The sequence below is a fragment of the Podarcis cretensis genome (assembly GCF_951804945.1).
Source record: "Podarcis cretensis genome assembly, chromosome: 2".
NCBI lineage: Eukaryota > Metazoa > Chordata > Lepidosauria > Squamata > Lacertidae > Podarcis > Podarcis cretensis.
The window spans coordinates 43,926,864-43,938,445 of NC_137171.1; the positions used below are offsets into that span (position 1 = coordinate 43,926,864).

Sequence of the window (11,582 nt, forward strand, 5' to 3'; positions counted from 1 at the left end):
CCGGACCAGCCCGCGCGCCGCCGCTTCCAGCAGCAGCAGCGCCTGCCGGGCGGAGGGTCTAGTTGGCGCCGCGCGGGCAAGAGCTGAGGCCAAGGCGGAGCGGCGCACGGGGGCAGCGAAGCCCCGGGGGAGGCGGCCACACCATGGCCGGGCCCCCGCCGCCGCCCCCGGGCCAGGAGGCGCCGCGCTACCAGGAGTGGATCTTGGACACCATCGACTCGCTGCGCTCGCGCAAGGCGCGCCCGGACCTGGAGCGCATCTGCCGCATGGTGCGCCGGCGGCACGGCCCGGAGCCGGAGCGCACCCGCGCCGAGCTGGAGAAGCTCATCCAGCAGCGCGCCGTGCTCCGCGTCAGCTACAAGGGAAGCATCTCGTACCGCAACGCTGCGCGGGTCCAGCCGCCTCGGCGAGGCGGAACGCCCGCCGCCAGCCCCGCGGCCCCGCAGCGGCCGGCCCGCACTTCCCCGCCCAGCGCTCCCGCCGCCGCCGCCGCCGCCGCCGCCACCGCGACGCCCCGGTCCTCCCAGCGTGCAGCGCCCCGCGCGGAGCCAGCCGCGCCGCCGCCGCCGCCGCCACCTCCGCCGCCACCGCCGCAGCCGCCGCCTCCTCGTCGGACCGGCCGGGAGCGACCGCCGCCGCCTGCCCCCGCCCCGGAGGAGCCCTCCCCCGTCAGCCTGCGAGAGATTGTGCGCTACTTGGGCGGCGACGGCGCCGCGCCGGGGGGCGGCCGAGTGACTCGAGGCCGAGCGCAGGGGCTGCTCCAAGAGGAGCGGCTGGAGAGGACCCGCTTGGGTGGCGGCGGGGGCGGGGGCGGCAGCGGCAACAGCGTCGCCTTGCCCAGGGCGGAGAGAGGCGCGCAGGCCCGGGCGCCCAGCGCCAGGGCTTACAGGAACAAGGTGAGGGGCTGCCGCGGCGCGCGCGGGGGGAGGGGTGGGGGCGGGGCGGCGGGGGCGCACGGGCTGAGGGGAACAGGTGAGCTTCCCCAGGACGGAAACGGACCTAGCGGAGGAGTGCGCGCGCAGGGGGCGCCCGAATACTGGGCGCGGGGGGGGGGGGCGGGCGCCGGAGAGGAGCCGCTTTCGGGGAGGGCAGACGGCGCCCAGCCCCCCGAATGTTGTCAGCGGGCGCTCGCGCAGGTGTGCGTGTGTCTGGGAGGAAGAGTTATGGGCAGCGCCCAATCAAATCGCTTTGGCACGGGAGGGGGCGCCACGATTGGTGCCTGGGCTTCGACGGGGCGACATTCTCCCGTGCAGTTCCGAAGTATTGTGGGAAGGTGAGCGGAAAGGCCGCCGCTGGATGGCACAACTCCGCCTGGTCCGCGGGGAACTTGCGGGGCCGAGTTGGGGAGCGGGTAAGAACCACCCCCGGGCGTGCGGAGGGGCTCCGCTCACCTGCGCGCCTGGCCCTCCGGTGACATTTGTGCGGCGTTGAGGATGCACGACGGGCCCTGGACAGTGGCCCCTTCTCTGACCTCGCCGCCCCCCCCGCCAAACTCAGGCCGTGCCAGGCTCCGTATAAACACAGAACAAAGAGTCAGTTTGTGCTTGACCTAAAGGGTTCTGTAACCTCCAAATAAGGTCGGGATGTGGTGGGAGTAGTAAGGCAGCGAATGCAAGCGGGGAGCGGAGGGGGGAGCAGAAAAGGAGAAATCATGTGGTGTTGGTCAGGAGGGTGACCAGCTCTGGAATGTAACCCAATCCAGTAAGGATCAGAGCAATTATCAAGGGTAGAATACAATTACAGTCCAGTAAAAAGAAGCCCCTTTTGGTTCTCTCTTATTTTTGGCAAGTTTTCTGCTACAAGGATGGCAATAGATTTCCATAAATCTAGGCGGATCCGCCCAACAAAGCCAAGTGGAGGGATGGTGTGGCTGAAGTTTGATTCCATCTCTTCTTGGATTAGAAGGCTCCTGCTGTGTTTCAAAGAGCCTCTGAGCATTTTGCGGTAGTACTTTGGAGGCCTTTACCAAGACTAGCAACACCGCTGGTTCCAAGTACAGTGGTACCTCGGGTTAAGTACTTAATTTGTTCCGGAGGTCCGTACTTAGCCTGAAGCACCACTTTAGCTAATGGGGCCTCCTGCTGCTGCCACGCTGCCGGAGCACGATTTCTGTTCTCATCCTGAAGCAAAGTTCTTAACCTGAAGCACTATTTCTGGGTTAGCGGAGTCTGTAACCTGAAGCATATGTAACCTGAAGTGTATGTAACCTGAGGTACCACTGTACAGTAACTCATTTTGAACAAATAAGGGAAACTGAAGCAGGATTACAAGAAATGGCTCTGAGTAAAATTACATTGTAACTTGGAAGTAGATTGGGTTAGTTGTCAAAGTGTGCAATCCTGTTTATGTCTAGACAGAAGTAACAGCCACAGAGGTCAGTGGTACTTAACTCCCATAAAAGTTGGCATAGGATATAGCAAAAGGCCACACCCTTAGCCTGGAAGTAAGCACCATTAACAACAATTATGTGTCGGACAGTACTGTAAAGTCAATAAAAGTGAAACAAGGAACTTGAGGCACCAACATTGAGTAAGCCTGGAGAGTTAGACACAGGGGTGATTCGTCTGGGGTGCTGTGGAAGCAGGGCCTGGATTTGTAAATATATATATGTATTCTTTTTATGTTTGCAGAAGGCAGGTGAGGAGGTCAAAGGTGAAGAAGAAGAAGAGGAGGAGGAGGAAGAAGAGGATGAAGCCTCCACCATGTCTGAAGGTTCAGAGGTGGCACAAGATTATGAGGCCAGCAACTACAGCAGACCTGGGATAGGCCAGGTGAACGGGGACTGTAAGGACAGCAAGCATGGTGGGAAAGAGATCCCACCCAGCAGTGCCCTCACCAGAGACCTGCGCTCCCTCGAGGAGCAGCCCTTGAACAAAGGATCAGAGCGTCCCCACCATGAAGGAAATGAGCAATGTCATACAAAGGCCTCTTGGCCTGGAGAAAGTGCCTGTCACCATCTGGGGGGCAGCAAGAAAGATGGCAGCGCCTATCAGCAGCCAGACAGAGCAGGTATAGGGTATAGGGTGGGCGAGAGGGCGGGGGAATAGTTGGCTAAGCTTGACTTTTCTTGGGAGACCCAGGCCCTAGAGGGATATGGCAAAAGATCCTAATGGAGGAACCATTGGAGATGGTGATAAGATTATTGCACAGGTTTTTCCAGTGTAAATAGACCCCTGGGGTCGTTGTGCAACTCACTATTGAGAATTATGCCTAGGAGCCCTAGGCCAGGTCAGTAGTATTATGGGTGGATGAGGAGTGGGGGGTCGGATTGTGGGAAGATGGCTTTGGCTCTCAGGTGTTTGTGCCATGGGAATTAAAACTGGCTTCTTGTTCTTCCTCAGAAGGGCTCCAGGCACACACACACACACACACAAATTCATTCACCAGCTCTGCTTTGTAAGAGAACCAGGCCCATTCCCATTTGTGTGTTTTTTTTCTCCCTCTCTCTTACTTTCTCCCAGTGTCACCAGCTGTTGCAGGTACTGAGCCCTCTGTGCCCTCATCCCCTGGGAGACCTGGCATCCAGGCAGATGGGAGACCCTTCAGCTGCACGTAAGTTTTGAGTGGGCACTAAAAACCCATTTGTTTAATGACAGCTAGTTCACCTATGGCCCTCTGTAAGGAGAGAACACTTGAGTCCCCTGCCATCAGTGCCACCACCTATTTAGGGGAATCTAGAAAAGGAACAGACAAGACGTATTCAGCAGTGAGTAAAGGCTGACTGCATCTAGAAGGGCTTTCTTCAGATGCCTCCCTCCTTCATTGGAGGAAATGAGTTGCTGCTGCCTTTCAGATTCCAAAGCAGGCACAGTGGGGTTGAAATACTTAGACGTCCTCATTAGGCTGCTTTTCACATTGCCATATTCGTGTGACCATGATGCCATACTGGTGCCTTCCTGTTTGCTGGGATAGGCTTCCTGTTAGCCTGGCCTCTGTCATCCATGTTCTGGGAACCTCCAAGATAGACTGCTGGAATGCACTGTCTATAGAGCTGCCTTGGGAAACTGTTCAGAAGCTGCAGTTCGTATAGAGTACAGCTGCTTGATTGCTGCCTGGGACTGGGGGTTAGGATCATGTTTTGCCTGTGCTATGTGGCTGCACTGGCTTCCATTCCATTAGTGGGTCCTGTTCAAAGGGAACTTGAAGGGCCATCTGTCTCCAGATAGGCCTCACTGACTGAGGTGAGGTGGGTGGCAACCAGAGAAAGTTTATTTTTGCTGGTGGATCCCCAGCAAGTGATGGAACATCTTCTGCCCAAAGATGTTTCCCTGACAAGATGCTATTTTTCCTTTCAGCTCCAAGCAGGTGTCTTTTTATTTACCCAAGCTTCTGAGATGAAGTTCTTGCTCTCTGTCATTTTGCGGCATTTGACTTACTTTATTATTCACATTTTGTTTTATTCTTGTAACCCCTCCCCTTCCCGCAGTATATTTGAAGGGTGGTTTAAAAATACACATAATAAATTACTGGGGTGGGGTTTGGGTGGCCCAGTACAGAAAAACTTGTCTCTTGCTCAATTTGGGTTCTTTTTATGATCTGCCACCCCCTGCCCATTCTGGATCCATGCATGCACTCTCTTCTATTTAACTCCTGGTGAGAAGTCCCCTTCACATTGTGGAGCAGGAGGCCATTGGATGCCTGGGATATGAATTCTCTTTTCTCTCTCTCTCCTCCTCGTAGCTCAGTGAAGGAGAAGCCTTCTGACCCAGTGGAATGGACTGTGAGTGATGTTGTGGATTATTTCACAGAAGCTGGTTTTGCTGAGCAAGCATCTGCCTTTCAAGAACAGGTGAGAACCTTGGGATACCAAGTGAAAGATTTGGGGATTAATTCTCAAGCGGAACTCTTAGTGAAATAGAAGGCCCTGAATGGCATGGGCACTGAATGTTTAACAGGGTAGGGACTTGCATGTATTCCTAGTTGCTTAGGGGCTCTTTGTCAAATGTAAAACACGAGCCAGGGTGCATATGATTGTACATCAAAGCAGCAGTCACCATGGGGTTTTCTTGCATGCTAAAAAACCTGCCTTGCAAATAACAGAGGTGCTTGCCAATGATTAGAGATCTGTTTCAGTTATCCATATTGCCACTCCACCCCCACCCCCCACCATTGCTTCCGACTGGCTATTCGCTTAAGGAAAAATAAAGTTACTAGAGCTCAGCAATCCTATTTGAATGTGTGTTTATGTTCATAGGAAGCATCCAGCATGGGCCTCTTTCCCTTAGTATGGGATTTGGCTCCTTCAGCCCTCTCTCCTCTTATAATCAACGCTCTCTGCCTGGTCCAATTACAGCTGTCAATGGGCTCAACCAAGGCCAAAGTCAGGCTTCCCTCTTCAGGGATCTGCACCTAGAAGCATCCCACCTTGTGAGCTGCATGCTGTCTATGGACATCTGCACCTTCAAGCCACCTTTCCATAGGCCCTGTTGCCACCTAAGCTCAACAGAGAGTGGTGTCATCATGCTTCCTATGCACTGTGTTCAGATAGAAAAGACTGAAAAATACTCTTGTGACTATTTCAAAATATGAAATTCTGCCTAGGATGGGCATTTCCTGGTGACTTGTGTTGGAGGCCTAATGGGTTGATGGCCTGGTGTTAAACCAGTGGCATGAATCGTAATTGATAATGCTTAAATATGTGTTAAAAGGATGGGGAAGGACTAAGCATTCAAGATAGGCAAAAAAATGTGCATAAATTCAATCAAATCCATTTCTCAACCTGGAAGCTCGTCCAGATTTATAGAACACTTTCCTTCTTCCCCCCCGGTTCACTGAGGAGGGGGATTCCTTCTTAATACAGATCTCTACTATTGCTTTCTTAAAAGAAGTGTGTGTGATCTATATTCCGTCTCTTAATGGGGGGAGTCCCTGTGCCCTAAATGCCCTGATGTTTTGTGCCTCTGTTGCTCCCGCTGCAGGAGATCGATGGGAAGTCTCTTCTGCTGATGCAGCGCACCGATGTCCTGACCGGCCTCTCCATCCGCCTGGGGCCTGCTCTCAAGATCTACGAGTACCACATCAAGGTGCTGCAGCAGTGCCACTTTGAGGAGGACGAGGGCGACTCCTTCATGGGCTGAGGAGGACGGGCACAGCTCGCGAAGGGTGTGGAGAGCTTGGGTGGGGAGAAGTGAACGGGGACTCTGCCAACCGCTACAGTCTCAAGTCATTTCAGCCTTTCTCTGCCTCCATGAAAACAAAGAGAAGCAGCTGTGTGGGAAGGGGAAGAAGAACTTTGGCCAGATTTTTGTGAAAATGGTGGGGAGGACAGAAATGATGACCCAGGCTTTGCGGCTTCTCTACCCTGATTGTCCAGAGATAGGAAAGACAGGGAGGGAGGGCTGCAAAAAAACAAATCCCACCCTTCTCCCAACCTGTCTGTGTTACTTACCCCAGCATTTTACTTACCATAGTGCATTGTCTGTTCTTGGGAAAGGGTGGAAAGATGTGGTTTTTGTTCCTCTTCCCAGCCGCAGTTTAATTGAGATAATTTGTGCTTCAGCATTCCCCCTTTCCCCTTCCCCTTTACCACCACAACAACAGCAACCACAGTAGCACTTGATGGTCCTACCTGCTCCCCCTCCCTTTGTTGCTGTTCTCAAGAAGACAAAGATAGAGCCTGCTGAAGGTGTCAGGAGGTTTTAATCAAATATCTTTTTATTCTCTTTTCTGTTTGGGTAGGCTTTTCTTCCAGTTTTCATGGTCGTTGCCCAGAGTCAACTGCTTTTTATTATTTCTTTCTTCCCATTTTTTTAAAAAAATATAAATATTTAAACTGGAAAAAACCCCAATTGGTTTAGTATTCCCAGACTTGTTAGCCTTCTGGAAGGGGTATTGGATCACCTAAAATGAACATGTGTCTAAAGGACAAAAGTATGTGTAAAAAGAGGTGGAAGTCCTAAGTTCTGCTCTCTTTTTCTCTCCTTTTTTATTTGAGGGTGGTGATGTCACCTAGTGGTGTTGCTAAGCAGTTTATGGGATGTATTCTGACTAGTCCAGGGATGGGAGCAGAACTCTGGAGTTCTGGCTCAATTTTCAATGCTATAATCAACTGGGGTAAAAAGTGCGGTAACATTTGCACCATCACCAGGAGGTCTAAAATGAAACACTTAGGGTTTAGGGAAGGCCTCTTTGCAGTGGCAGAGGCAGATGACTCGTTGTCTGTGTATATTCACAACCAGGTAGCTTAGCTGATGCTTCTATAGCAGATAATATAAGTGGAGCAAACAGTTTGGGGACTGAAAAGAGCAAGGAAAGGAAATGGTCCGCAGCCCTGTTCTCAGTTACGAAAAATGGGGTGGTGGGTTTTGTTGCCTTAAGAAAGGATCTCCTCTTGTTAAAGCAGGCCAAGCCCGCAAAGGTATACTGTAAAGGCAAGAGGAGGTGGTAAAAAAGACTACAGTGAAATTGGCTCTTTGTGCACATCAAATGGAGAGGATCTAGCTATGGCAGAAACACAAAATCTGAGCTTTTTTGGTGATTTTTCAGGGCACACCTCTTGAGTACCCCAGTTGCTTAGTAAGTATCCGTTTCACAAAACAGTTTGAAACTCGTTTCACTGTCACGGCTTTCTGTAAAGAACTGTAGGAATGGAAACCTTTTGGTGAGGCTGCTGAGAGAACTCTTGTAGTATCTTAGACCCTTTTACAGAACGACACTTCCTAGAATTTGTTGTTTTAGAGCCGTGGCAGATGAGGGTTGAAACTGGTTTAAATTTGGAATGTAGGCAGGCCCTTAGTACAGTTTGAGGATCAGTGGATAGACAGTAGCTACCCTGTTTAGTTGTGACTCAGAAACAGAGAAGCGTACGTAGCTCGAGACACAACCCAACATGCATGCCTAAAGGAATGCACAGCTAGACAGGAGCACACTGAATTTATGTTCTCAAAATTTTATTTGGAACCATGAGGGCTAGAAACCTATTGTTTGAACTTTGAAAGCAGAGGTTCTCAATGTTGTAGCACAAAAGTGCCTCAGGGGCTTACATACCGGCTGCATGTTGCCCCCTATTGCACTAGACCCTACTATTTTGTCCAGAGCTGGGAATAAAAAAACAACAAGAGTTTTGGGTTCTAATATGTATTCTGTTTATTGGCCACCAGTTGTCAAAAGAGCTGCCATAGGAGGTGAAATGCTTTAGGAACCAATTTAGATGACTCAACAGTGGGAGTGATTTTTCCAACTCTTTGTGCTGTCCTTTTGGGAACAGAGTAGGGCTACAGAATTGGGCTGCCCGTTTACTTCTTTGTTATTGACACTGGCCAGGGTGGAAAGAGGAGAGGACATTAATAATCCACAGTGGAAAGGTGTAGATTGGAATGGACAAAGCCAAGCAGTGTTGAGGCTTGGTTGGGACAAGGTTGTGTTGCCTGTCAGTGCAGAGGGTAGTTCAAGGAAGAGACAAGACGGAAAGGGGCTTTAGGATCCTAACTTCCTAGATATACTGTAGTACAGTTTAAGGGCTGATATACATGACCGTGTGCTGATGAAAACACAGATAAGGTGCTGGCTGGTTGTGTGGTGTGTTTTTTTTTTTTTAAAAAAAAACAACAGATTTGTGCTTTGGGATCTAGGCTTAAGCTGGTTGGCAATGGGCCCAGGTTGTAACATACAGGTTTTGGAAATTTGTGCAGGGGGAATGGCCTTGGCTAAGGCTGTGCTGAGGTGCTGTGTTTACTAATTCAACATCTACAAAATCCAAAGGCGAAGTTTCCTTGGTAAAGGTGGACACGACATATTGCACAGTCTTTTATGTTGATCTAGGCTAATCTAGCTACTGGAAGTTAAACACTTAAAGGCTAGGAATTAATTTGGACCATTCTAATGAGGAGAAATAGTATTTTAATCCTACAGCTGGTCAAATAAGTGCTCCATCACTTTGGGTGACTCTCAGTTCCAACGAAGTTTCATCTCAACCTTTATTTGAAATCTAGTTTGGATGTGAAGCTGAAACCGGAGGTTTGGGATGGACTGGGCTGCAGAATCACAGGCACCCAGTTCAATGCGAGACTTCGCACCTGGCTCCCTCTACCTCAGAGCTTTCCAAACTTTTCATGTTGGCGACACACTTTTTAGACATGCATCATTTCATGACACAGTAATTTAGTTTTGGTAGCAAACCAGAGGTTAAACTAACCCTTTTCCAGCACCGGGAAGAGCGGGGAGCGTTTGCACAACACATTAACACACTAAGGTGTCGCTACACAGAGTTTGGAAAGCTCTGCTCTACCTGAATTGAATACATAACAGTTACTTAACCTATTCAGAGACTGAATCACAGACACTTCCCTAAACTTGCTTAAAATTCTAATTTCAATCATGGTGCAGGGGTGGTCTAGCACCCAATGTTGCTGCAGAAACAATGTCACAGGTGGTGAAAAGCGAATGCGGGTGCAGGGAGTGGGAAATATTCTAGGGCCATTTCACCAACTAGGCCTCTGGCAAAGTGGTCATTCCTCAAACTGCTGGTCAGTGATGCCTTGGATGTATGGTTGAAATATCATGGAAATTCTTGATATTTCATGGGCTTCTCCTTGAAAATGGTGATGCAATCCAAGCCCACATACCCACCTGAAAGAAGTGGAGAGAGGATAATTAAGAAAATACATGCTTCTAACGGACTTTGCAGCTTTCCTATTAATTCTTCAGATTTCCCTCTGAATAAGTGATTGCAACTAGCATTTGCTGATTAACATGGGATGCAACTGTCCAACTTTGGGACTACAAGTGGTTGAGCTATAAGTACGGATGCCTCGGATGTCCTCTGTTCTGTTTCCAAATGTGCTGCCTTGACTTAAAATGGATGGAGGACCTGTGGCCCTCCAGAAGTTGGGCTTCCAGCCAGCATGGCCAGGAAGGATGGAAGCCGTAATGCAGCACCAGCATCTTAGGCCCTACAGATGCTCTTACACTCTGAGGATCCTTAGGCTGTAGTTCTATACCTGCTTACTGTGGGATAAGCTCAGTCAAAGTGAGTAGAACCTACAGCTGAGTACAGGGTTGTTAGTTACTTTCAGCACTATGTGGCATTTAAATTGAGACTAACCCAAAAGCAGCTGGGTTGTCAACGATGAACATCCCTACAGAACAAATTCATTCAGGACTGGCATACTAGAAGTATCAACGTTTGTGGTGCTTACAACCAGAAGTTGATCTTTTAAAACAATAATGTGCTGCTCCTGTTTAGCTATGAATATTTAACCTCGTGGCTAATGGTGGGCCCTGATGCATTGTCCTGCAGCATAAACACACACAAAAAGGCAACCAAAGCAATGAAGTATCTGAAATACTTTGAGGAAAGGCCAAAATACTTGAAGCTTTATAATTAAATGGAAGAGGGGAGGGATAAATTGTGTGTGTTGTGGCAAGAGTCCATCTCTTCCCTACATACAGGCCTTGCTTCCGCCCCTGACAAACAGACCATGACGTGATGGCCACTGGCCCCAGTGCAGGGTCTAGCACTAGCTGTTTGCCATGATAAACTAAATGGACACACCTGATTCAGAGGCAGTCTACCTCTGACAGCCAGCTGGCAGTCTAGCCACTCTCAAAAACAGGATGCTGAAGTGGATGAACTCTGTCTGAGGCCATGGAAGTCTTTATGTTCCTCATTCTGACTTCAATGTACCTTTGGGAGTAGATAATAAATTAGGATTGATTCCCCCCCCCCTCCTCCAAGAAGATTTACAATGAAAGCAACAGCTCTGTGGCTGATAACTGTGTGTAAGGAAAGATTCTGCTTCAGTAAAAAATAGTAAAGGACTTTGAATTCCCATTGTGCTGATCCTTCGTTGCTTTCAACTTGGTAGCCACTGTAGGGAGTTCCAGATTAGGTCACTGTCGAGTTCACAATTATTATTCCGTTCTTCCTTAGAAGTGATTGCATGCTGCGCTTTGTGCTGGACTTCAGTAACATAACTGCATATTGAGGATGGGAATGGGGTGAGGGAAGATCAGAGGCTTTTGGTTTAAAGGATAATAACTCCTGGCTCCCATTAGAGGGTCCATTTGATCAATCCACTAAGCTTGCATCTGTTTATAAGATGCTGAACTGGACTTTTTGCATGGCAAGCAACCATAACAGGACTCCTTGCCCAGGCAAAGCCTGTATTCCTTGGAACAAAATAATAGTTTGTGTGGGTCTTGGGAATGGCAAAAAAGCAAAAAAATAAAATAGAACTAAGTCTGGGGGAAATCCTGCTACAACCAATTTTTTTAGGGTAAGGTATAGGGGGCCCAGCTGCACAAATACAAATTATGGAAAGCAGGCTATGATAGACACCTTACAAATAGAACTGCATACTTGGTATAGCATTTTTTATTTTTAATAATATTGCTTTGGATGTAGGTAGGTTGGAGAATCTGCACAGGAACTCAAGGGAAAATATATGCTGCTAGGACACTTTTGAGACCGCTTAGTGGCGCAGGTGGCGCTGTGGGTTAAAGCCTCAGCGCCTAGGGCTTGCCGATCGAAACGTCGGCGGTTCGAATCCCTGCGGCGGGGTGCGCTCCCGCTGCTCGGCCCAGCGCCTGCCAACCTAGCAGTTCGAAAGCACCTCCGGGTGCAAGTAGATAAATAGGGACCG

General features: G+C 49.6%; 1 protein-coding gene across 1 annotated transcript; it reads left to right on the plus strand.

Moving 5' to 3' along the window:
- SAMD1 (sterile alpha motif domain containing 1) lies at window positions 1-8,524 on the plus strand. Its single transcript, XM_079966452.1, has 5 exons — window positions 1-896; window positions 2,631-3,009; window positions 3,462-3,552; window positions 4,681-4,789; window positions 5,919-8,524. The coding sequence occupies exons 1-5, from the start codon at window positions 144-146 to the stop codon at window positions 6,075-6,077; spliced, it is 1,491 nt and encodes a 496-aa protein (XP_079822578.1). The 5' UTR covers window positions 1-143; the 3' UTR covers window positions 6,078-8,524.
- Window positions 8,525-11,582: the final 3,058 nt, after the last annotated feature.